This window comes from Prinia subflava, chromosome 15, assembly GCF_021018805.1.
Source record: "Prinia subflava isolate CZ2003 ecotype Zambia chromosome 15, Cam_Psub_1.2, whole genome shotgun sequence".
NCBI lineage: Eukaryota > Metazoa > Chordata > Aves > Passeriformes > Cisticolidae > Prinia > Prinia subflava.
Window position 1 is genome coordinate 6,586,196 of NC_086261.1, and position 26,549 is coordinate 6,612,744.

Here is a 26,549-nt window from a genome sequence, read left to right on the forward strand (position 1 = left end):
CACAGCTCCAGTAACACCACCAGACAGGAGTCTTTCCCAAGTGCCTGCTCCCAGACAAAGCTGAGCCTGACCTGCTGAGATGGCGAAAAAGCTCTTTCAGAAAAGGAAAACAAATCACATTTACATTTCTACCCCTGTACCTCCCATTTAAATGCCAGCCCTGCTCTGGCTGTAGCTTTTTTTCTGTTACATCCACTTCTGTCTCCTGCTCCCCTCTTATTCTGTTGCTGCTAACCAAGAAACCTTTGTATTTCTCATTACATTTAATTCCATAGCAACAGGTCGCTGCTGTCACAGCAGCTGCTGATTGCTTTTGAATTGTCTCTCAGGCAAGCTCCAGAATAAGTACAAAAGAGCAGGTCTCTGCATGGCTCATATCAAAGCAAGCCTATTGCAAAGCCTCCTCAGCTGCTATTTAAAGTCCCAGGCTCCCATATAAAACCTGAATCAACAAAACTATAGAGGATTGCATTCACACCCCCGCTCCTCTTTGCCCCCCTTCTCCTGCTCATCAAACAGTGATTTCTACCCTGAATTGGTTTCCCAAAGGGGTCTTTAATGAGCTTTTTCTATGGAGCCTTACACTCGTATCTACCCAGCTCACGTCAGCTAATGCTCCTGCTCACCCAGCTCCTGCAGGCAAAGGGACAGATTCCCTGTCTCCTTTGCAGCTCAGAAATTCAGGCTCCAGACCCCTTTGAGACCCTGTATAACACCCATAGGAAGTTTTGCTTCCCAAGCTCAACAGCCCCTGCTACCAGAGGACGAGGTAAATACAAATTTGCCTGGTGCCAATTTGCTGCTCTGAGCAATCCCAGTCCCAGCCCTGAGCACAGCTGGAGCTGCTTGTCTTGTAGGGAGGGAAAACTCTCCCAGAGTGTTCCCATAGCAGAGCTGGATTTCCCTGTGCCTCTGGGAGCTCCTCTGGGACAGGGAGAGATGCACATGGAAGAGAAGAGTGGACAGGAGTTCCAGCTGGAAAGCCCATCTCTCCTGTCAATAGGCCCCTTTCTTGGGAGCTGCAGCAGCCAAGAGAAGGCAAATAAGGAAAACAGAAGCATGAATTCTTCTTGTCTTCCTTAGAAATTACTGGCTTTCCCTGCAGGAGTACGGCTGTGTCTGCACTGGGCCCCTCAACCTATTTGGCAGGTGTTATTAGCACTGCAGACTTGCAAGTTCTCCTGAAATCATGGCATGGACAAGCTGAGTGAGAGCAGCTGTGGAACAGAAAGCCACATGACGTCCTCAGGACACGAGGAGCCCTGGACTTTATTCCCAGATCTACCAGTAACCTTGGACAAGACACCTGACACTGTGCCTCAGTTTCCCAAGCACTGAAGCAATAATAATTACACCTGGCCTGGTTGCTTTGGAGGCTGTTTGTGAACCACCCCATGGAGTGCCAACCCTGTTATTAGTCCTCAGCCCTGTTATTAGACCTTAAATCCAACTTACTTAAGAATGAAGACTCCTGTGAAAAACACACAAACAGTTTCCCAGATCATCATTTTTATTAAAGTTCACAAGCAGCTGAAGGGAAAAAAAAAAAAGAAAAAAAAAAAAGACTAGGAGCTGTAAATAAACGTCATCCAGCGCATCGCAGACGGGCTGTGCAGAACGTGTGTTCTTCCCGGCAGCGATGGGCACCCGCTGCTCCGAAAAGACCTTTGCTGTTTGAAGCTGTGTCAAAGCTTTTCACAGCATTGCATCATTCAGCTGGCCAGGCTACAGCCCAGCCTCATCCAGGGGCAAGAGGCGAGCCTGGAGAATCTGGAGATCCGCTGTGCAGGGAAGCAGGATGCTGTGCAGGACCAGTCCTCGGCAGTGGCCAACCCCAGAGAGGCCAGTCAGGAGCTGCATCCCTGTACTGACAGCTGAAATCCACGTGCCTTCCTCCACAGCAAAATGAGGAATGGCTCGGGCTGACAGCTCTTGGATGCATAATCCCAAACACAGTTGGCAGCCAGTGTGTGTGGATAACCTGGGGCAGGCTCAGCCCGACCGCTGGCAGGCAGCATGCAGTCAGAAATGCTCACATCTCTCCCAGGAGAAGCCAGGATGTGGGGTGCAGCAGGAAGGAGGGGGATCCCTCCCCAGCCCACCCTGCAATGCTACTCTAATCCTTCTGCTCTCCCTCTGAGGCCTTGCTGGAGCCAGGGTGCTCCTTCCCAAGCATGAGTGTTCCCCTCTGCACCCCTTTTTCTGCTCCTTTGCTAATGAGAGCCTCACCCACGCTCAGGGAAGCTCAGCAGACCGGCTCTGAGCGTGCAGTGGGCTTTATCTGGGGAATATCTCAGCAGTGGTGCTGCTGCCTTGGCACTAGCACAGCCCTGTGCTCTTCCCAGCAGCTGTGTGTGGGGAGCTACCCGGCCTCTGACCAAATCACATCAGCCAGGAAAGTGGGGCGGGGGGGAACTTAAAAGGCCTGAAATACAAACCAAAAGGCATCTGACCTGTTTTGTCACAGTACCTGGTGCTGCTGGCAGCCATCCCAAGCTCCTGTGTTTTAATATTTCAATAGCCATTGCCTCCATGAAATGGCCAGAGGATGGGGAGAGCCAGGTGCTCTCCCCTTGTTCCCTTTAACAAACACTTCCAAATCACCCAAGCAGCAAGCATTGCCAATGGCAAGTTCACTGCCTCAGAGGAAAACATATTAATATCTCTTAACCCCCACAACTGAGCAACAAAAAGGGCTACCCAGCCATGTTTGCCAAGGCATGCAGCCTCCATCTCCCCAGCCCTATTGGTCCAGAGGAGCCCACAAGCCATCCCCATGCCCCCTGTGCCCAGCCTGGCAAGGCAGTGCTCTCGGCTCCTTGCCATCCCTGCACGGTGGCCAGTGACCAGTGGTGGGCCTGGGCAGCCCTTGGTGAGCCCCTGGCGTGATGCTGGCCCAGCTGTGCCCCCCACTCCTGGTGTCAGGAAGGGCTGTGGGAGTTGTCTTGGAGTCCTGCACGGGAGGACAGGAGGCTCTCGGTCACTGTGTCGGCTCCAGGCGCAAGAGAGGGGACATGGATGTGACTCTGGCATCTGGGGACAAAAAGAGAAAGCTCATTAACTGGTGTGGTGCTCAGCTCAGCCCACACAGGGCTGGGGTAACCCCCACCCCAACTCCCTGAGGTGGAAAGCAGCTGGTTTCTTTAGGAGTTGGGGTGTCCTTTGCTTGTGCAGGACAGAAGAGGGGGCCCTCAGGTGGGGAGGGCTCAGAGCTGGATAGCAAACTCCAGTGGACGTGACAAGGGAATGAAAAACTGAGGGAAAAGTTTACACTCTTTTAGGGCAGGAAGGAGGGCCCAAAAACTGGAACAGACAAAACAAAAAGACCCTTTTTCTCTTTTTCCACAGGTTCCTCCAAAAACATCCGTATCACTGACATTTCCAAAGGGTTGATTAATACGGTCTGGAGCCAAGCTCAGACTGCACATGTTTCCATCTGCCCAGGGTTAGGAAAAGCCTGATTTTCATCGGCTTTCCTCCCCAGGCCAGCCACTCCCTTCCAACACTGCCTGATAAACTGGCTTCAGAGACAACCAGCCACTTGGAAAGAGCAGCAGCAGCAGAAAAACTGCAATCCCTGTTTATCCAGCCTCGCTATTATACACATGCAAATGGGTTTCCCTAGGAGCCACAGGGAGAAACCAGCTGTGACTCTGTTCCAGGAATTCCAGCAGGTTGCAAGCAACCACCCACCCCAGCAGCATGCAGGTGAGCAGCAGCCTCCAGGAGCCAGGAGATTATCCTGAGGTTTTTTGGGGCTGCTCTTTGCAGGTACAGAGGTCTTGGCATGGGAAGGTGCCTTTCTGTGAGCAGGGCTCTGTGCTTGGAGCCAGGAATGATGCACTCTGTGAGGTGAAAGCACTGCTCCACGTGGAAGGGAGCCACACCAGGCAGCTATAAAAGTGTCTTTGCAAAAGGCTTGTTATCTAAGCTGTAATATAATAACCAGGAAAAGCCATGGAACTGACCCAATTCCTAGTGTGAGTGTGGTATCAGACTACAGCTCAGGGACTGGCATGCGGCCTAAATCTTTGCAGGAGCTCTGGGGCCAAAGTTCAGATTTCAGGTGCCAGAACAGCCTCAAAACCCTCCAGTCTCAGTCACTCCAAGCCCACCCAAAGGTAAGCACCAGCCCTCATGGGAGCCAAGAGCACCAAAGAGCTCCAGTGGAAGCCCCAAAATCAACTCTGAGCTTCTGGATGTGTCCCAGGAATCAGTGCCCGAGCAGTGCCCAGCCACCAGCCTCTGCTCCCTGCAGCGAGGACTGTGAGGAGGCTCCTACAGGAGCTAAACAGCACCTGATTAGGAACCTCTGGGCAGGGGAACCCCTGGCTCCTCCATGCTACAGGGTGTGGGCTGTCCTGTTTGTTTAGAGACAGGAATTCCAACATCTCCACCCCGGCAGAGCATTTGAGGCTCAGGAGGCAGCGCAGAGGGATGCAGTGACTCCCCTTTCAAATCACCTTCCCTGGCTGGACCATGCAATCTGGAGTGACCATCCCACCCCCATCTGTGACTCTGCCCTGTGAAAATGAGAGTGTCCCACAGGACAGATAGCCTGGAGAAGCCACTTTAATGTGGAGATAGACAGCTTGGAGAACTTGTTCCTGGTGCTGCCTGAAATCATCTCTGGGAGGGGTTGAGGTGTCCTCACAGGCCTGTGACAAACCACCCACCACCCTCCCCTGGGCTGGGCTGTACTCTCTTTATCAATACTGAGTCTTTATTAGCCCAGTGCTCATTTGTCATGTTCTGCCTCCCTATGGCTCCACCACCACGGGTGGGAGGGGACGAGGCTTTCACATTTCATATTGCTAATGACACTTGATCCCTGGATTAACTGTGGGCAATAAGCACTAAATTAATGTCACACGGCCTCCTTGGCAGCAGGGCTGGGACCTCTGCTGAAAGGTGTCCCTGCTCTGGCTGGGAAGGGCGAAGGCCATGCCCTCGAGGAAGCATTTCCAGCTGATCACTTTTATGCTTGATATGAAAAGCAGGCTGGGTGGTTTATGATCAATGTTTGTCAAGGACAGACTGTTTGGTTTTCAGGGACCAGTTTATAGGCGGGAGGTTGTTTTTCCCATGACTACAAAGCACTGTCTCCTGGCATGTGATTGCCCAGGTCCCACCTTGCTCTGCTCCTGAGTTTTTCCAGGTGAGGGGTGGCAGTTCCATAGGAACCTGGGCAGGTGCTGGCCAGCCCCACTTCTGGGCATCCCTACTGGAGGAGGGATCCCATAAGGACCAAATCAGGCGTTTGAGCAGAGACCTTCCAAGGTGGGAGCTGCAAACCAGAAAACCCCTCGGCAACACCTGCAGTAGGACAATGGGATGAACTGGACCACAGTCATAGGATCCTACAGCCAGTTACTCCAGTTCCCAAGCCCAGTTTTTGCACAGCCAGGACAGCCAAGGCAGGCACATGGGACATGGCTGCTGCAGTGTGGGCAGCATGTACACATCAGGGACATTCACTCACCCATCTTGGTGCTTTTGAGTACAGAGCTGCCACAGTGGCTGAGGCTGTAGCAACGACTTAGTGAAAAAAACAAAAAAACAACCCACTCTAGAAAAATCACATGGACAGACATTCTTTCTGGCAAGAGCTTGCATGTATTTTAAATAGTTCTTTTAACCGAAGACTGGAGGCAGAGCCAAAAAGGCACATAAAACCCTCACACAGTGACTTTTCACCAGTTTTATTTGCAGGTCCTAGTTTTCTGTGCTTGTCTCAGGCTCCCAATTACGGGGGGGGATGAAGTATCAATATAACCCCCACAAAGCTATTTTTTAGGTCTGAACAACCCAAATATAGCACAGAGGAAAAAAGGCAGGAGAGGAAAATAGCACCACTGTGACTTTGAAGACTCTTTTTTATTCAGTGGCTGAAGAATCATCTCCCACCTCAAACTACTCCCTATTCCTACTCCCAGCCATGTGGCTGCTGAGCTCTAATATACAGATGCATCTGCTACCAGAGAAAATTAATTGTCAGCTCTAGGATGTCTCTTAAAGGGAGGCCCCATTGACCTGAGCTGAAAATGATGGACTCCTCACAGTCTTTGCTGCAATATTTAATAGCCAAGTGACAGTTAATTAGATTACTGAGCCACTGTGACAGATGCTAGGCAACGCCTGAGGAGGAGAATTTGGAAAGGCCATTATCTTCCAGTGTTGGGAACACTTTAAGGTCTCATTTTAACCCTTTCCACTCTTGCCCTGCCCTCATGGTGTTCCTTGTTAAAACCAGGTGTTTCACAAAGGCCAGTATAATGCCCGGGGTGATTTTTTTCCCACCTGACAAAAGCAGGTGGTCACGTTGGGCTAATGCCTGGCTTTGGTGCAGGAACTCCCCCTTGGTTCCCATCTGGCATCAAAAAAGATGATCACTGGGAGGTGCCAGCAATTTCACCCACTGGGCGATTCCCAGGCACACCAACCACACCAAGTGGAAAGCAGGGAAGTGAGAGGGTGTTAGAGGGTTTGGGCAGCATTCTTTCTTCCCTGTATTAAGTGAAGTGGATTTTGATGAGTCTGTGGAAGAATTTCCCTCCCCACAGTCCCCACTTTCCAAATAAAACTGTAAGTGAAACTTGTCAATCCCACACCCGTACGTGAGGGTTTCCCAGCTCCTTCAGCTGGCTGGGATGTAGGCTGCAACCACCAAAGCAGGGCTGTGTGTGCTGCTGGCACTGAGAAACCTGCACACTGAGCTAGCAGAGGTGTTACTGGCTTCCTGGGAACATGATGCCATCCAAGTGTTGCCTGTATCACCATCTGCTTTCACAATGCAAGTTGAGAAGAGTTTTTGGGTTTTGCCAGGCCAGCTGCATCTCAGCACAGGTTGGTGAGGACATGCAAAGCCCTGTGGAGCCACACTGATGACCAGAATGGCAACCAAACCCCCCACTGGGGAGGAGAGAGGAGAAACCAGAAACCCTGTCCCAGGGGCACTGCAGTAGCACCTTCCCTGAGCAAGAGAAAACTGGAGTGCCAGAATGAGACATGACATCATGGGCTTCCACCAACTTTCTTATTCTCACACAACCCAAAACACTGATAAACACATTCTTCTTCTTCTGGTTACAAAACCCCTCCCCTCCCACTCAGGTCTGACACAGAAGTCTCAGAAGTTCTGATTTGACAAGCAACAGTTTGGATGATAAATAAACACAAAGACCATCAAATGCACCGTGGCTTCTGTGCTTTTGCTTCTGCTACCCACTGAAATGTAAATACAGAGCATAAAAAGAGAACCAGGATTTGCTGGCATTCCAAGGGTCACTTGCCTACATATTCATCAATTCTAAATAGATCACCCAGAAAATCAGCAAAAATATCAAACTACTGAGACATTCCAAAGCTCTTGCTGCCCTGCTATCTCCCAGGAGTCACATACAAGTGTTTTTAGGAACCTCAACTCCCTCAACTGCATGAGAACAGGATGTAGTCCATGGGAGAGCAGGTGTGGACACATCTGCCTATCCACCCACCCACTCACAGAAGGGTGATGCTGGCACATCCAGCTACCTTGGAGCAGATGGAGAGGAGCCCCAACCATCTACACAGATGTATCTCTTTAGATACTGGGAGGATCATCTGGAAATAAGAGAACCCTTGGAACTACCTAGACTTACACTAGAGCACTGCAGAGCTGGTTATTCTTTCCTGGCTGGGCATCCCACTTTTAAATATTCTCTTCCCATAAAACAACCTCATGAGCAACTTGGAACCTGAGGCTTCAGCATGGTGTGTGGAGATACAACTGAGGCAAGACGGTAATTTTTAATTTAAGAGGAGACCCTTACCTTCTTTGACCTCCTGGAAACAAGCCCCCAAGCCCTGCCCTGATCACGAGGGCAAGTGCTTCCAGGTGCTGACAAAAGCTGTGGGGATGAGCGAGTAAGGCACCGTGGTGATGCAGTTCCACGTGTCTGATGTAGGGTCATAGCAGTCCAGCGTTTTGCACCTCTGAGTGCCGAAGTAACCTCCTACCACATAGAGTTTATTCCCCGAGGCCAGGGCGTGGCAGGACATGCGCTTGGCCGTCATGTCCCCGATGCGCGTCCACTGGTCCGTCTCGCAGTCGAAGCGGTAGGCGGAGGCTGCCGTGAACTCTGTGTCTCCTCCCATGATGAAAATCTGGCTGCCCAGGACAGCAGCCGCCGTGTAGCGCCAGGGCTGCGGGCACTCAGCCTTGATCGTCCATCGGTTCTCAGCTGGGTCGTAGCACTGCACTTTGGACACCATGTCTCGGTGGATGCTGGTCCCACCAAAGACGAAGAGCTTGAGCCTGGCGCTCACCACCGCAGCGTTGCTCACGCCGTCTCTCAACGGAGCCACCATCATCCACTTGTTGGATATGGGGTCGTACTTCTCTGCTTGCTTCAAGGAAACAGATGGAGATGCAGGGAAGACTCCAGCTACTGCAGTGTGTCCACCAACCACATACAGGCAGTTTTCCAACTCGGCTGAGCCGTGCCCAAACCGAGCAATTAACATTGGGGCAGCTTTGGACCATTCCTCATGCACGGTGTCATAAACCCAAACGTCTTTGGAGACCCCGTTCTCTGAGCCCCTGCCTCCAGTGATGTACACTTTGCAGCCAATGGCACAGGCACTAAACTCCTTCCGTGGACTCGGCAGGTCTGCTTTGGGAATAATTTCCTTTGCTTTGTGATCCACTTGGTAGATCTTATCGCACATGAAGGTCTGTCCTCCCAGGATCAGCAAGGTGTGTCCGGCTTTGCGAGGCCTGGCACAGGGGCTGGTGACCACCCCATCATTCTGGAGGATCTTCTTCTTGCACTGAATAGCTTCATCCAGGACAAGCTTGTTTCTTTCATCCACCATGATCAAGTCCTCGCAAGCCAAGGCTTCCTTGAGGCATTCAGAAGGAAGCAAAGCCAGACGAACATTCCTCAGAAGTTCTGGGAGATAAGCCTTCCGCTCATCCAGGTCATATTTCACCCACTGCATGACAGCCTTAAAGACTTTTTCTTCATCCTCAATTTCCAGCTCATCACTGGAGATGAGGTCCAGCAAAGTGTCCTTGGAAAGGTTGTTGAAGTCCTCACTCTTGTGAACGGTCTCAAAGTTAACCAGGCACATCCTCCAGGAGAGCTCATAGAGCCGCCGGCACTGATGAGCATCCGAGAGCAGCATCATACCCAGGCAGTTGGAAGGGTGGAGGTTCTTCTCCAGGAACTCTGCCGCTGCATCTCGGACATCATGGAACTGCAGCATGTCCCCAGCCTCCAGGAGGGACTCAGCATTCTCCTCGTTGATAATGATCCGAGAGGAGTAAGCAAAGTCCAGCAGGAGCTCCAGCACCTCCGGGTGGAGGCTGTCGTGGAAGTTCACCTCGTCGTCCAGGCTCTCGCGGAGGCCGTTGCTGAACATGGCCTCAAAGTACCTGCTGGAGGCAGCCAGCACTGCCCGGTGGCACGGGAACGACCTGTTCCCTGCCCAGAGGGTGACATCGGTGAACATGCAGTGCTTCCGCAGGGTGTTGAGGTGGGACAGGACGCAGTCCGGGTGGGAGGCCTTGTGAAAAAGCAAGATGTTCATGGAGCCAGTGCTGGTGCGGGATTTACGGTTCTCGTGGACGCTGACGGACATGGTGGCAGAGCTCTTGCCTGCAGGGAGACAAACAGGGAAACCATTATTCCCTTGTCCTTACTGATATAAGGCATGGAGAGCATTTGCTATCCAACCCTGGTATGGTGCCAGTGGACCTCAAAGCACCAGGACATCCCTGTGGCTCCGGCTCGTGCACCCTGGCTTGCACAGCCCTTTCCTCCTGCACCCTCACATCCCCCAAAAATTTTAACTCAGGCTGAGCAGGGCAGGAAGGCAGAGCGGGGTGAAGGGGAAAGTTCTGCTTTGGTTTCAACAAAGGAGCAACAAAGTGAGGCAATCAAACCCCAAACTTGGTGGTAGATTGTTTCAACAGCCCCCAGAGGGTATTGGCAAACCACAGAAGAGTTATTTTTCCTTAGAAAACAGCATAGAGAGAGCAGACTATCCAGGATAAAGGGCATTGGTCTGTTCTTGGCTCAGCAGAAATCAAGTTTGGCTTCTGATTTTCATGTAGATTACTGTAGGTTTAGGAAAAGCAACTGCTACAGGTTTTATTTACAAAATACTTAATTACCAGCAGAAGCCAAAAGTTTGAACCAATTTTACCAAACCCATTTGTTGCACTTTTTGATGACAGAACTCACCAGACACCTCATGTGACTTAAACATTTTACAGGACGGAGTCTCATCAGAATAAGACAAAAGAAATATATAAATTATGCTTTTTACCAGACAGGCAGAATCAAACACAAGGCTTTTATTAGCTACTATTTCACTTGAGTGCTACCTGATACCAATCCTTCCCTGCAGAAGAAAACCCCTTTGGACTAATCAAATTAATACTACCTAGATGATAAAATCCAAGTCATTTACTCCAAAATACTTTAGCCAGCTGTATTTTGTTCCCCGTGTAACTAAAGCAGACAGACACACACACAGAGCCCTCTCTTAGAGGAGAAGTTAATACAGAAGTTGTCCCGAGGTTTGAAAAATGAACCTGAAAAAATCAAAATGGGGTCAACCTTCACTCCAGTCACTGAATTGTTTAGACAAGACAGTCGGGGAAGGGTTTTTAGATGGGTTCTTTTTGTTGATGTTGATTGGATTTTTTTTTTTTTTTATCTTGCTCTTCACAGCCTGGGATTTCTCAAGGGTCTTTCCACCCTGCAAACACAAGGTCTGCAGATGAGTCCTGTCCTCCCCTAGCCAGCCCTGGGGTCTTGGAGGAAACCACAAAACGCTGAGAAAGCGGACACAGCGCTCCCAGGCTGCCAGCAGGTCACAGCCTTGACCTGGCAGTGACCTGGAGCTGCTCAACCCTCCCACACTCCATGGGTGGATGACCTCAGGAGGAGGCAGATGGCCAGATAAACTGCCTGACTCAGGCTCTGCTCATGAGCTTCCTGCCCCTGCTTCTCCAGCGCCTCCAAAAGAGTCTGAATTAGACAAACAGTTTGCAGGCATGTTGCTCCTTCCCCACCCGCTGCCAGGAGTTACTGAGGTTGGTCTTCTCAAGGCCTCACTCATTCCTCAGGGCTGTGTCACAGTCCAGGGAAAAGTCTCTGTGCTTCTCCATGCAGAAACAACAGCTTGCCCAAGCAGCCACCACTCCTGCTGGGCCTCCGAGTCAGCGGCAGGAGCACTGATTTGGGTAATCGGCTGAGATATGTCCATATCCACGGCCCAAACTCCTGCAGCTTGGGATGGGGGCTGACAAGCTCATTTCACTCGTGACTGGAGGCTGTGCAGAACCAAGGCTCCAAAACAGGAAGGAAAATGCCATTACAGAACAGCACTTTGAAGTGCATCTGAAGGAAATGTTTCCAACATCTACACCCGGCGCAGGAACAACACTAATTTAAGGGGTTATATGGATTCCCATGTCAATGCTGAAGCGAGGAATACAAATGAAACATTTATGAGTCTGCTAAAAGCTATTGATTTAGGTTCCTATTCCTACAACCTCAGAAACCACCCTGCCACTGCTACTGCTTTCTTTGCTCACAGCTTGGATCAGCTATTCAGTGTTAACCTTTGATTTGCTTATGCACAAAAAAAGAAGCAATTTATATAGGACAGCTATGGAAACAAACATAGAGATTGGAGGAAGGCAGCAATGATTTTTCTGACACTAAGATTGAAAGCAACTACTCAGAGTGGAAGGAGAAGGTCATTTAGAAATTGAAATGTTTGTATAAAAGCTGCAGCAAAGCCATTTTTAATATGTATATACATAAGGACACATACATATATCACACATGTACACACACACACACACACATATATTTCAAATCTCAGGCTTCCAGCATCAAATATCTATCTCCAGGGAACTTGGAGGCAAATAATATTTCTATCCTATACATATGGAAAAATGTCCAGGGAATAAATTGGCAGGTTGCAGCCCAGTTCCCAGCACTGCTCTTTCTATCATGTTGTCACTACAGGCACCAACTGACCCCCAGCACAGCTGGAATTCTGAAAGCTAAAGAGGCCACAGTCACAGCCCCTTCACTTGGCCTCTCCTGGAGCAGGGTTAAGACACTGGATGTCACTGGTCACAGACAAGCAGGGCTAGACAGACCATTAAACTGAAACTAAAGCAGCCCCTGAACTGTGGGGTGCAGCCACCTCACCAGAAAGCCTTGCTTGTGGTTTTCAGCAACACCCAAACAGCTTTTGCCGAGGGCTTCTTGGATCCTGCCACAGCTGGGCACAAGCAGAAAAGTGGCAGACACTAATCCTCCCCCTCACTGCATGTCTGAGTCAACCAGAGACCTTGGCATCATCTCACCCATATCAGACAAACAGAAACTGCAGGCACCAGCTACTTCATCTCACAGGTTTCTTCCAAAAATGTAGCAGCTGACAAACCTCAGAAGCCTGTAGGCAAAGTGTCTTCTACAATTCCATGATGTGCACAGAAGTGCTTCGATTTAAGCCATGTTTAACTGCAGCCACGAGCAGGCTGAACCTGTGACACGTGCACTTCTCTGAGGCAGACACATGCAGAGCACAATTTGGCCCCTAGCACCCTCCTTGCTCCCTTACCCAACTACTGAGCTAAAGAGAAAAAGCAGAACCACTCTGAAAGAGGAGTATTTTACACAAAGCAACCTGTCAGTGGCCCCTGCCAAGCTCCCACCTGCTCTGTGAGAGCTGGGAGGTTATCAGAGCTCCCAGCTGCATCTTCCATCATGCAGGAAGCTGTTGCTGGAACAGCCGTGTCAATGGGAACAGCAGAAGGCACGACCTGAACAAACTGGGCCTTGAATTTCTCCACGCTTCATTCATTTCTTTACCTTCAAAAGGCAGTTATTGGAAAAAAATAAGTATCTACTTCACAACCTTTTAAGGGATCTTACTGCACGCAGAGGCAAATAATAATCCTTCTTCCATATGGATGAGGGCAGAGGGGCATCAGTTTTTTGACAGCTATCCAATGCTGTCTGCTGGCTGTAGTATTCCCCTGGCTGTCTGCAGCCTTTGTACAGCCAGGATGGGATAGACAGGTTTTTTCCAGCAGAGCAAGATAAGGTTGCTTTGAAAATCCTTGCACTCATCCAGACAGGGCAGACAGCAATCCTGAAAGAGGGAAGGAGTTGGCTCAAGAAAAAAAGACCCCTCAAATCTCAGCTCATGAAGAAAACGCCCCAGCAGTCTCTCTGGACAGGACAAAGCTTGCAAAGAGAACAAGGGGAAAAACAAAAGCACAGAGCTGGCCAAACTCCCCACATGAAGAACCACAGCTCTCCTGTCCGAGTGCCTTTTGCTTCCTACAAACCACATCCCAGCAGAAGACTTTCCCTCCCAGGCTGATGGGTCATCCTTGCAGAGCCCTGCAGGAATGGTCCTTTAGGAGAACCTCAGGAGACACCCGACCACCTCTTGAAAAATCCCAGTGCCTCTTAGGCAGATACTTTGAAGCTGTATCAAACTCTGTCTGCAATAACAAAAGAACTGCACCTGAGGACAGCTCAGAAAGGCTATTGATACATGATCTATATTTAGCCTTGGGATTGGGGTTCCCCCTCCATCTCAAACCAACAGGCTCTCCACAAATCTCCAATTTCATTCGCTACCTGCAGGGAATCACCAGCTGAGATCCTGCTTGCTTTCAAGAGGACAAGATTCGAGAGTGATTAATATGCTCCCCTGTGGGACTTCAGGGGAGCATGTCTGCTTAAAAGGGCAAAAGTACGGGGTTTATAAATGTTCTCCCAAGATCATAAAGGCTGCCTAAACACCAACAAAGACCCCAAGTCCCATGATCCCAAGCTGGCACTTTCACCTATGAGAGAAGCAGCAAGCAGAACATGTTTCTTTTTGCCCCACTCAACCATGAACTATTTAAAGCCGTAAATAAGTAAATAAATAAACAGTAAGATTCCTTGCTGGCTCAGCTCAGAAGAGCTGGATGAAGCTGCTCACACTGCAGCAGAGTTGCATTCCCAGGAAGCCATATGGGCCCTCTATGCATGGGCTGCACTACAACACACAGGAACTCCTTCCAAATCAGAGCACACCCACTTGGAATTGCCAGTGACAGCAGGCATAAGATTCATCTTTATTTTCTCTCCATCTCATAGTATCAACCCTGTGGGGTGAAACACTGTCTTGAATTCAGTCAAAGTTTAACTTCTCCCTGAAAGTGGTGGGATCGATTTTCCACTAATGAGTAATGTGTCTGCTCTCTCATCCCAAATGTCTGTACCTTTCCAATGCTCTCATGGACTCCACCACCTGGTGCTTAGGCCAGCAGCATTATCCCAGGTCAAAAATTATTGCTATAGAACCAATTTTTCCCTTTTTACTGTAGAGAGTAGCAAAGTAGAAATATAAAAGTCACCTACTGTGTTGTCTTCACAGGGAAGAGCTCCTTGCAAAACTGCTTAGGAGAAAGAGCAGTGAGGAAACACACTGTCAAACACAGAGCCAGCTACAGCTGTGTTTCAGATGCCATTTCCCAGCACTGGAGACCATCAAAAGGTTTGAGAAAGGGGATCTGCCACATGCATTCATGTACTCAGAGGCAGCTTGAGCTTCAAAAGCAGAAAAAACCAACAGAAAACAGGAAAGGGTAGTGAGGGAGAGACATAAAAAACAAGAAAGGGGAAGGAACAAATGTGAAGATGATGTCAGATGATTTTCCTGTCCTTGCATAACACAGCAGACCAGCAGGTACACAGCCTGGAGTTGCTTGAAATGCTCAATACTAATAATGCTCTTCTGTCAAGAGTGCTTGAGATGAAAGGAATTAAAATTACACCTGGCATTTAGTGCAGCACCACACTTGTTGAGTGTGGAGCCTGGGCTGCTGCCAGGTGGGCAGCACGGGACCTTCACTACATCATCTCCCAGGCATGCCCTCTGCTCTGTCCACACTGTGTGCCTACATGCAGACTTTGCTCTCTATCAGGTTGGGTTCATCTCCAGCAATTCCAGTGAATTTAGTGGTTTGCCTATGTCAGCCAAATTTGTTCCTGTTCTCTTCAGGATGACTAACACAGCAGAGATGCAACTCTGATTTTGCAGGCTGGAATTCAGACAACGTAACTGCTGTGAATCAGAGGGTATCACTCTGGATTTGCCCTTCCTGACAAACTCTTGAAACAAAACCAGATTTGGAAATAGGCAAACAAAGGAAAGGCAGCTGACTCCATCCCCCGAGTGCAGAATTTCTGATCCTGCCCCAGCCTTTGAGAATAGGAGGCATCCTTATCATTTCTTCTCATTTTCTCACTTCCTAGTCTAGCCTGTACATCCTAGACAGAAAACAGAGAGACCATGTGAAAGGCTCCTTCTGTTGGCTCAGACAGAAACTGGGAGGTATTCCAAGCCCAATTCTGTAGGCTCCAGGAATCAGATTGTCTGGAGAAGATCCGGGTACATATCTGAACGTTTTGAAACTCAGTCTCAGAAATTCAGTCTGAATTTCATATCCCACTCATATTCTCATATCCCATTCTCAGTAGTACCCACCATTCCTCCCTTTAAACCCATGCTCCACTCTAAGCCTAAAGCCACCACAAGAATCTACTGAATGCCACTTACTTGACAGAAAATCAGAACATTATTGCCAAGCTGAACCAATTAGTGAGATTCTTGTTTTGTCTCACAAAAGCACTGGTAAAAGGGGCTGTAGTGCCTCAAATCTATGACATGCACTCATCTGAGTCAAAGGCAACCATTCTTCAATGACAATAAAAATACCTGTAGGAAATCCTCTTTGCATGCAACCCATGCAGCTCTATTCGCAAACAGGCATTGCTACTCTGCAGCTGAGATACTCTAAAAAGCTTCTCGAGCTACCTGTGACACAATCAAATAAAGTTCATGTTCACCACTAAGCACACTGGCTTTGCTGTTCCTGGGAATACCACGCCCTCCTACAACCACTACCCAAATCGGGATAAATAATGCCTTTAGCCACAGTCCAGGCCCCAGACAATAGCTTTTCACTGCTACGCCTTAACCCCAGCGGATCTTTTCAGAGCCTGTGATTCATTTCAGAGGCTGTGGTGGGGTTTTGTCCTTCCTGCTGCCCTCCAGCTCTGCTTGTGAATACATCCCATTCTGCCAGATCAATCACAGGCGCTTTGCAAAATGAATGGGGGGCTGCAGAGGAGGCAAGCGAGTTTACAATCCCCTCTTCCAAATCATACCCAAAAAGGCTCCAGAATGGGAACAGTCTACTTGATTGCAGTACCTACCCCAGCCCCATCTGGGCAGGATAAAGTCCTTTTCAAGCAAGCCAAACTTGCTAATGTGCTGCAAAGGCAAAAGGCCTTTGGTACTTCAAACACAGAGGAACCACATGCCACTTCCCAGGGAGAGTTTAGGAGATGAGATGTGGTATATGTCAAATTAATGCCAGAATAACCACAGCAGCTGCTGACTCCAGAGATCTTATTCAGATCCTCCCACTCTCCCAGCTCTGAGGCTGGCAGAGTTGAGTGCTCCAGTAGCCAGGCTGACCAAAAGCCCTGTCATGGATGCTCACACCAAACAGGTCTGTCTGCCTGCTGTCAGGGCAGGATTTCAATTCTGGGCCTGGCCAGTTAAGCTGGGGTTTTGTTTTGCCTTCCCCACTCCCCTGCCAGGCAGGAGATCATGGTACAGCTGCCAAGTTTGGTTTGCACATTTGCAATTCTGGTTGGAGCTCAGAGCCATGGAGATGGGGAGATCCTCACACCTCCTGAATGGATTAACCCCTCACACTGCTGGGGATGGGGTACATCCATTCCCAACTGGACTGTAAAGCACTGACAGATATTGAAGGGTCTGGGGCTGCAAGAAAGGGCATTGCTTATTGCCCTCTGGTTCTGGACAGCAGGAACAAAATGCCTCTGATTTTTCCATTTCCGTACTCATACAGCACCAAACCAGCACTCAGCTGGCAAGTTCTGTGCCACTGTGGCATCCCTGCAGCAGCCCAGGCTGTCCCAAGCATCCTGCACACACTGCAAGCAAACCAGAGAGACTGCCAGTGTGGTATTGTAATAAATTTGCCTCACCACAATGTGACAGGCTATGATATAAAATCAGTAATCTTTGCAAAGCCTAATGGTCAGCAAGCAGACAGCAGTTATGGGACATGCAATATTCCCAGGCTCAAGCAAAGGGAGAAAGACAGAGCTGTCTGTTCTGGCTGGAGTGATACTAATAGTCACTGTGGGGATATAAAGCTGGTAAGCAAAGACAGAGCGATCTGATGGTGGTTAAAGGTCAGGCCAGGGGGCCTGGGCTGGCTTGTTACAGCTAAATGCTTCCTAGCCAGCATCCCTGCATGCACTGTTTGCAGCAATGCCAGCTACACTCGCTGCAATTCAACTACAGTCTGTGAAAGTGGGCAGTAAATCCAGCCCTCAGCTCAAGTGCTGACACGGCTCCAAACCTGCCCTGCCACAGTCCCTGAGCACAGTGAGAGGCCGTGGCTGCCACGGACACCCTGGGCCAGCTCTGCCTGTCCTGCTCCACCTCCTCACACCCAAGCCAAGGCACTGCTCAACACTCCTCGTCATGCTGCCATTTCCACCCCCACCTCGCAACTCTGCCTGTGCTCTTCCACCTCCACAGATGGCCACATCCTGCCCTTCCTGTTTCACTCATCCACCTCCTAAACATTGCCTAAAACCTCCTCTGACTGCTAAGAAGGACCTGAACTCCTGCAGGGTTGGTCACCACCATAGGCACAAAAATGCTATCATAATTCACATGTGCATATGCACGCACAGATATGCACACAGTCCTTATCTCCATACCAGACCACGTCCAGCACTCCCTCCAGAGCCAGAAGAACCATCTTATAGATCAGACTCATGCTCATTTTCACACATCTGGAATACGTGTTATGCAATATCTTGTCATCTCTCCCCAAGCTGTCACCTTCATAAATTTCTTTTGCCTTGTTCCTTCAGTCAAACCATTTTCAACTGGCCTTAACTCCCCTGCAAAAGCACATCTGAGACACCAGCTTCTCTGACTGAGTTACTGGAGCCTGCCCCAAACACAGCCCAAGAGGATACCACACACTGCACATGTGCTGAAGGAGGAGGACTTCAGATAACAATCCTCAAATACTTGAGAAAATGAACAAGAAAGGAATGGTAAATTTAAGTTCTTCAGTGCTGAAGCTGCTTACAGTCTCCCATGTCCACATTATGAAGTAATTCTGCAGCAATTTTCACTCTGCTTTTAATTCTGAGGCTCTTGTGCCACCTCGCACATTCCTGTTGCAGAGCAGACTTCCACCTATGCCTCCTCCCCAAGTGCTTTACTTGGGCTTATCACAAAGATAAGCCAGAACAGATGGCTGCAGTTAAAGACACAAAAGAGACAAAACATGTTTTCAGATAAGATTTGATTTGCACCAGAAAACAGGACCAGGAAAACAGAGAGGCCCCAGAAAGAGTGCTATAGTTAAGGAATTGGAGTTTTTGAGAGAACTCAGAACTCTGGATGGAGACTGTCACCAGAGCAGCTGAGCCAACAGCAGCAGCTGGCCACCACCAGAACACATGGACTGTGTTACACATCTCGGGTTGCTCCTAAGGTAACTTCAATAAAAACAAGTGTCACAAGATGCAGGAAGGAAGAAGGAAAAACAAGGGAAGTTGTCAAAGTATAAAGGTTACTGAGCTGCTTGTTTATTTCTTGTGGCTCTGGATCTAACCTGGAGATGAAGAGGTACATCTGGAGGAAGGCTACAAAAGCCCACAGCACCCTGGCTGAAGAAATCCCTCCAACAGATCACAAGAGAACACATGCAGAGATTGCCAGGAAAGGAAAACAGAAGTCATGACACTGGGACTCGACACTGGAATCGTATGAAACACTGAGCTGTCTGCTTATGCAAGGCTGAGGGCAGATTTTCCAAGCACAGGTCTGGCTGCTCTAAGCTCCCAACAATTACAAGTGGAGACATAAAGAAAATAAAGACAAAAAAAAATTAAGAAAACCCAATTACCAAACAGGCTCTTAACTTTTTTAAATGCAAAAGGGCCCGTAAGGACAGGAGGAGGAAGAACTATTTTTCTCCTCTGTCAGCTCAGCTCTGTCACTCACACAAACCTGCTCTCTTCTCTAGACAGGCTTGTTCGAACTGATTTCATCAGAGGCCATGGAAGTTGTGTCCCTTGGAGCACAGTTTTGAGAGACATATATAGGGACAAGACGGAAAAAAAAAAAAAAAGGCAAAAAAGCAAAGCCACCTGGCTTTCACACGCATGGATTAATAGCTGGGGTTTAATTTTATTTTTCTTTAGAAGTGAAAAGATCTTCCCCTCCCTAAACCTTTCCCTGCCGCTTCCTGCCTATGGAACACGATGCTCCAAACCCCTAGCGAGCCCCGGGCCGGTACAGGACTCACGGATCCTCCTGTCGGGGCCCGGCACATCCTCGCCCCCGCGGCTCCGAACCCCAGCACGCTCCTCGCTCGGAGGGGGCCCGGCAGCGGGGCGCGAACACAGATCTGCGGGGAAAACACTCACCGTCCTTGGCCGAGCCGAAATCTCCGTGAGCCGCGAAGCGCCCAGCGCCGGGTGGCAGGGGTGCAGGGATGCAGGGATCGGGGATGCAGAGCTGCGGGATGCAGAGCTGCGGGATGCAGGGCTGCAGCGCGGGCGGCCCCGGCCCCGCGCACAATGTACCCGCCGGGCGGGCCCGGCCGCGCGTGGGACCGCGGGGGCGGGGCCGCCCGCAGCCGCCGCAACCAATCGGAAAGCGTATTTTCCGTGACGTAACTTATAGCCACGCCTCCTATAGGGAAATTCACCAATAGGAGGGTGGGCGGGTGGTTTGTGGGCGGGGCGAGCGGAGCCGTCGGTCCCCGGGGCTGAGGGCCGCCTTCCGCCGGGCCGGCCCTGCCGGGCTGCGGGCGCTGCTGCGGGCCCAGCGCCGGCCGCTCCGGGGCTCCCTGAGGGAGCGACCCGCGCCGCGCTTCGGCCCCGTGTGGAGCCGGCCCTGGCATGAACCCGCCCCTTCTGCCCCGGCCTTTGTCCCCGCAGTCAGTGCGCCGGCCCGGCCGGCCCTGCCCCCGCGTGTCCCGCAGGCTGGGCACCCCGCGGAGTGATGTCCCTGTGTCACTCACTCACCACCGCACGCCCGCGCCTGCGGCGGGACAGCGAAAGTCAGCAGAACCCGGCTAAAATTGGGGCAGATTTGTGAAATCGCCGGTCTGGGCAGAATTTCAGTGCGTGGGGGCTGTGAAGGTCACAGGCCCGCTGCGGGGAGCTGCAGCGAGCCCGGGATCGGACGGAGAGGGGCCGGGGGCGTGGGGACCGCCCGCGGGCCGGTGCCGTCATCTGCAAGGAGCGGGGGGAACGTGGCCGTGCTGCCTTCAGCAACAGTGTGGGCTGAGGCTGGAAAATAAACCCCGCTCATTTAGAAACAATAACATTTTTCAAAGCAATAACATTTTCGCATAACACAAGAGCAGCTGGAAACAGCAGTGCCTCTGATCCCACCCGTGTTTTTCAACCCCTGCTCTGGAGTGAGGCACAGCAGGTACTGCAGACCTGCCCTGTCAGGAATAATTTCACTGTCAGTGGCTGTGCCTTCCCTGGGGTTTGTGGAACGCTTCATCTACCAGAAAAAAAAAAAAAAAAAAAAAAGAAAGAAAAAAAAAAAGCTGGAAGCTTTCTTTGGTTTCACAAATTTTAAATACACATAGGAGGCAAGGAAGAGCTGCTTACTATCTTCTCCCACGACCCTATTTCCTCAGGGCCCTACTCCCTATACACAGTCACAAATGTTCAGTACTAAGAGTCAAGTGAAAAACTAACAGCTCTGTTAAGTGCATCTCCCCAGATAATGGCTGGATGGTAATATCGAAGTGTGCCGAAACTCCCTTACACTCAGGGATGCACTGTTAGAGGGCTGCTCCTTCCAGCCCAGTAAAGGAAATCTCTGCAGTTTCCCTGCTGAAGTTACCATCACTGCTTGTCTTGGGTAACTCCACTGAAGTGCTGCCTACATGGCCAATTTCACACGGTGTGGGCATGGGAGGAGGTTGGAAGGTTGCTGCTGTGGGGATATATTGAAACAAAAGTTCTGATTAGTACAAAATACAGTCCTTTCTTCACAGCTTGAGACAGGAGGTCAGCTACAGCTGGCACAGGCTGTGCATGGTAAATAACAAAGTACACCGAAGATGTTGAACTGTATCGAATTCCTGTTTTTTTTGATGTGTGTTGTTCCAGATCATTGCAGTTTAACTCTTAGGGTGCTGCTGCTTTCCCAGCCATAAGCCCAGCTACTCTTGAGGAGGCTGAAAATTGCCCCGAAGCCTGCTAATGACTTTAATGAGCTGCTCAGGAAGACAACAGGGATTTGTGCAATAGGTGGGTGTGGTGGCATCCTGAATACATCTGTAAAACAACAAAAACATAAAAGACAAAGCAGATTTTCCCTATTGCTGCTGTGTTCCACCCAGCTGTTCCCGAGTATGAAGGATCTGGGGAGAAAAGCAAGGTCACATTTCTTAATTCCAAACCACTTTCAGAGTATTACTAGAAAAGCTAAATGTTGTCCCAGCAAGCTGTGTGTGCACCCAGACTGTCATCTGCAACCTGGCAGGCAGAATTCTGGCAGCTGCCTGTCGTGGAGGCGCACAAAGCTCAGGAGAGCTCCCTGCAAAACTCTACCCGAAGAGACGCTTCAAAACCATGATGTCTATCACTAATCTCCACCCACCGGCTTCTGAGCTGTAACTCTCACTGCTCTGTCTGGGGCAGAGCTAAACAGAGGGCAGTCCCAGGAAACTCTGCAGGAAACATCCTGTGCTGTAGCAGTGCACACATCTGGTGTTAAGATGCTCAGGCTGATGGGATTAGGATATTTGCTTTTGTTCCGAGGCAGCAGCAGAAGGGCAGACCTGGCAGTGATGGGCACACCAGACACAGAGGCTGGCAACCGGCTCCTCGCCGTGAAGGAGATGCAGAGCCAGACATCTGAGAAGGCAGGGGCAGCACAACAGGCATGCTTAACAAAAAAGGGAAAAAAACCCAAAACTGGCAGACGTTTTAAAATGTTTTTAAATCTCTTCTTAAAGAGGATTTAAGAATGAAGCGTGTGTAGGGGAAAGAAGCTTAATTTCTGATGAATGTTAATACCAGCTCCTTACATATGGTACTGGCCTAAAGCATCCCTGAGGGTTTTTGAGGGACTAGTGCTGTGGTTATGATTTCAGTGTATAGGGGAAACTCTCTTGCATTATTAAACAAATCATGCCCTGCATTGGCCTATGGTTTGATGTACGTGATGCATAGTTGATGTCAGCCAGATGGGGAGACAGGATTCTGCAATGTGATGGCATTTTGAGAATAAGTTGGAAAACCACTGACTGAGATCCCTTCCTTCACTATAAACCATCAGAGTTAATTTTTTTTAAATTTGGGGAAAAAACCCCCAAACCCAAAGTTTTAAATAATAGCATTTACCCTTTGGCTATATTTGTTTAGCATAACGTTCATTATGATGAAAGATGTAAACATTTGAGAAGTTAAACATTTGATTTGACTACAGAAAACTATTCTGTTTGTTATAGAAATCAGCACTAATTGCTTGGTTTCCATTAAATCCTCACTTTCCCGAAAATGGGGAATCAAAAGATTTACCCTAGCCAGAATTCATTAGCTGGCTTTACCCACTTATAACATAGAGCTGGAACTCCTGATGCAGCTGATCAAGAAGGTGATGTTCATTCAAGTAGAAGGGATAAAATCTGGCCCACAAACAGCATTAACTTCCTTATATTTCCTTCTGTTTTCCCTTGAACATTCCCATCCTACAACACCCTGCTCTTCTCTGGGTTAAGTAATAAAATTAGTGTTTTCTCCTCTAGGTCACTGTTTGCAGTCCATCACAGGTCATGCCACAACCAGCTAATGGCTGCTAAGTGGTCTGTGTGAAATCAGTTTAGTGGGTCTCCAGCCAGAAGCCAGGTGCCCAAAAAATCAGTTCTCCAATTGGCTTCCTGGTTGGCAGTCACAGCAGGTTGGTCAAGACCATGCCAACTCAGCATTTCCCTGGGGTCAGGAACAGAGACAAGGTTGGTTGTGAACACTTTCCTCTCTTGTGAGTGCCAGAAGTCTCTAGAGAAGGTCACAGCACAGTGCTGAGTGCCAGTGCCTGAGGACCTTGCTATCACCCTGAATTCAGCTTTCCAAGGAACTGGCGGTAGCAAAGGTAGGAAAAAGCTGCTGAAGGGTCCCTGCAGAGGCAGCCCTGACATCAAGGAGAGGGTGCAAAGTGGCTGTGGGAGTCTTGATGGAAGGTTTCTCCCTTTGGCTTGTCCTGCACAGGAGGGCAAGCTGCAGAGCTGCCAGTCAGACTAAACCAATTTAGCATTCCCTGCAGTAACAATATAAATCCAATCTCCCTTCCCTCTCCGCCTTTTCCTCCTGATGCCAAATTTAAACAACCTCACTTTTTTTTGGCAGCAGGAAACTTCACAATTAAATATAGAAGCAGAGCACACTTTGGGATGGAACTTCCAGCCAGGGAACAACAGATGGCATTGTTTGCTGGGCTGGAAAAGCTGCATCTGCTCCTAGAAGAAATGCTAATCGGGGCTTAATTAGGCATTCAGAGGGAACTGTATCCCATCCCCAGGACAATGGCCATGTGTACATGATCCTGAAAAATAGAGGGAAGAAGATACAAAATCATCAAAAACCCTCACTGGACCAAGTCCAAATCTGGCACATGATGTGATTGGGTATCCCAGAGACTTTCGCTGTGCTGAAATCCATCCGAGCCACTCAAAATAAAAATGTAGTTGTCAAAGACTTGTTTTATTTCATTTGCAAGTGGTCAGTGATTTTGTTTCCAGTTTCAAAGCAAATCATTCCAGCCTAACACTGGAATCAGATCCTACCCTGGCAGCTCACTGAGGTGTGGCAAGATTAAAGGGTAGCTGAGATCTTATAGCAAGTACTGCAAATGGGGATAGAAGAGTTAGAAAGATCAAAAACACACACCCTGCCCAGGATAACTGATCCCTCTATAGAAACACGAAGTAAAGAGGAGGATGGTGGAAAATGTCCCAGTTGATTCCAGCTGGGTGTTCAAGGACAAAAGGAGTCCCATGATGTGCAGTGCCTGTGCATGTAAGGACATTGTCCCTCCTTCCCTCCCTCAGCCCTGCCAGCTTCTTCCAGAGGTGCAGGCAGCCAGGCAGAGCTCTGTGTTCTTGTTTCAGCATCTTCTCTTTGGAATATCAAAGCACCCTCTCAATCTGGAGCCAGCAGAGCTGTTTGCAAAATGAGACTGCCAAGCGTTTCACCAAGAGACTGGCCCCAGCTGCCAATTGTGCCCGCACTGCAGAGATCCCCATTGTGCTGAGGCTTTGCTTTCAAGCTCCCATCTCATTTTAATTCCTCTTTCTCCCCTGCCTGGTTCAGAGCAGCTCATCTGACCAGCCTGGTCTAGTGGAACGTGTAAGATGGAAGGTGTGGAAGATGTCCCTGCTCATGGCAGGATGTGCTAGACCGGGTGATCTTCAAAGGTCTCTTCCAACCCAAGCTATTCCATGATTCTTTGTCCTAGCTTAGTGCCTGTGGCTGCTCTGTGCCCTCCATACCCCCCTCAGGTGCCTGGGACCACGTGCACCTCATGGGCAGTGCCAAAAGGGACCCCGTTTTGCTGCTTGCACACCCTACTTCCATTAGCTCTGGAAACATTCCACGGGTTAAACAACACCCACGTCCCTTACACCTAAAAAATGTTAACAGGGATCATGGCTGAAATCCCAACAATACAAAAAAAAACCCACTTCCATAAAATCACTGGAGATTAAAGGAATTTTGGAACAAGTGACTTAGAGCTGCAGTAAAGGGAAGAGTTTTCTTGGCACTGAGGCAACTTTCAGCAACTCCAGAGTGGTGAAGAGAAACATAAGAGTATCCTAAACCACTTCTGCCTTCAGCACCATTCTGCTTCAGAGGGATGTCAGTCCTGATCTGGCATAAACTTTTGGGCAACTAGAAGTAAAAATGGTTCTCCTGACAAAGGACGTAGCTGCAGATGATGAAGCAGTAGTCCCTGATCACTTATTCCAGGGATTGCTGTGCCCCACCCACCCCCAGCACAGTTTTGATCCCCAGCTCTGGCTGTCTGACTCTGAATAGCTTCCCATTTGCTGTGAGTGTGCTCTGTATCCCATTAAACATCATGACCCCCATTATGTCTCTTTGAGACAAACCTTGGAGATTTGCTGACTGTCTGAAGCTCACTGTGACAGCAGATTTATTTCCACTTCTCCAATGGTGCAAGTGGTGGCCGTGGCCTTGCACACGCTGACCTGCAGCTGGCCTGCTCCCAAGCACTGCATCTCCATGGTGTGTGGTGGGGAAGGCACTGGGGGAAGGTTTTGGAGAAAGGCACCCATTGCAGGTGGTGCCACACTCCCAGAAATCAGAGCAGGCCAAGTGCAGAGGTGTTGCTCTCTTCCAGAGATGGCATAAACCAAGCTCTTGGCAGTGAGCTGCGTGAGTCAGGTCTTCCTGTGAAACGCAGGTGGATGGGTGGGTGTCCCTGTTTTCCTTAGAGGTTGTCCAAGGAGCCTTTCTCCAGCATTGCCTTCCTGTGGTGAAGGATGAAATGTCTACAGTGCCAGAGCTGCCGTCCTCCTGCTGTTCTTTGCTCTGTGGGCTGGTAGGACTGGGAGATCCAGCAACCTGGCTGAAGGAGAGATGTTCTCACACCATGAGATTGAGCTCAGTAGAGCCATCCTGGCAGCACAAGCCTTGGACTCAGCTGACTCCAGAATGCTGAAGCTCAAGGACAAATGGCAAATGTCACAAGGTCTCAGCTTTCTAAGGACAGCTGGAGAGCTGGTCCCAGCTCATCCACATGTATCAGCACATGAGGCTCCAAGCAGGGCTGCGGCTGACACAGTGTGAAGCTTCCCAGTGTTCACGGTCTGAGAGAAGACACAGATTCTGGCCGGCTGCCTGGAGTTTAAATGTCTGTGTTTTAGACCCTGACTTCCTTCTGAGAGGTTTCAGAGGGAAAAGAAAAAGCCCAGAAGTGCTTCTAAAACTCTAATTTATCCATCAATGGCCAGTTTTCTGCGATGCCTTGAATCTGAGAAAGGCAGAGAGGAAGTGTGACCGGGGAGCACAAGGAGCCTTTTGGCTGCCCTCCTTGGCTTGGGGGTATCGAGGGGAGCCAAGGGACTCCAGAGGAAGCAGCAAGCGGCTCCAGCTGGGAAGGGGTCCTGACAGCATCGTGTTAGGAGGAGAGAGAGGACAGACAGCCTTGCTGAGCCTCAGCTCCAGCGCTGTGTCACTGCCTCCTACTCATTCCTAGGATTTGAGGTCTGTGTCCCTGGGCTGTCCACCTCTGTCAGCCCAAACTCCTTTGTTTTGGCAGGGGCGAGTGCAGGAAATGAAAAGGTGATCTCAGGAGGCCCCTAGCACACCCCTGCAGCATAGCATGGGAATTGTTTTCTTGAAAATGGG

General features: G+C 49.7%; 1 protein-coding gene across 1 annotated transcript; it reads right to left on the reverse strand.

The window, feature by feature from the left end:
• Positions 1-1,154: 1,154 nt before the first annotated feature.
• KLHL25 (kelch like family member 25) lies at positions 1,155-19,719 on the reverse strand. The gene is made up of 3 exons (XM_063412492.1): positions 19,575-19,719; positions 7,812-9,641; positions 1,155-3,033 (listed from the first exon to the last, which is right to left on the reverse strand). Exon 2 carries the CDS (start codon positions 9,622-9,624, stop codon positions 7,855-7,857), a length of 1,770 nt encoding a protein of 589 aa, XP_063268562.1. The 5' UTR covers positions 9,625-9,641; positions 19,575-19,719; the 3' UTR covers positions 1,155-3,033; positions 7,812-7,854.
• Between the last annotated feature and the right edge of the window lie 6,830 nt (positions 19,720-26,549).

Coding starts and splice junctions, on each gene's coding strand:
- KLHL25 (XM_063412492.1), bottom strand. CDS start 9,624: ATGTCCGTCAGCGTCCACGAGAACCGTAAATCCCGCACCAGCACTGGC.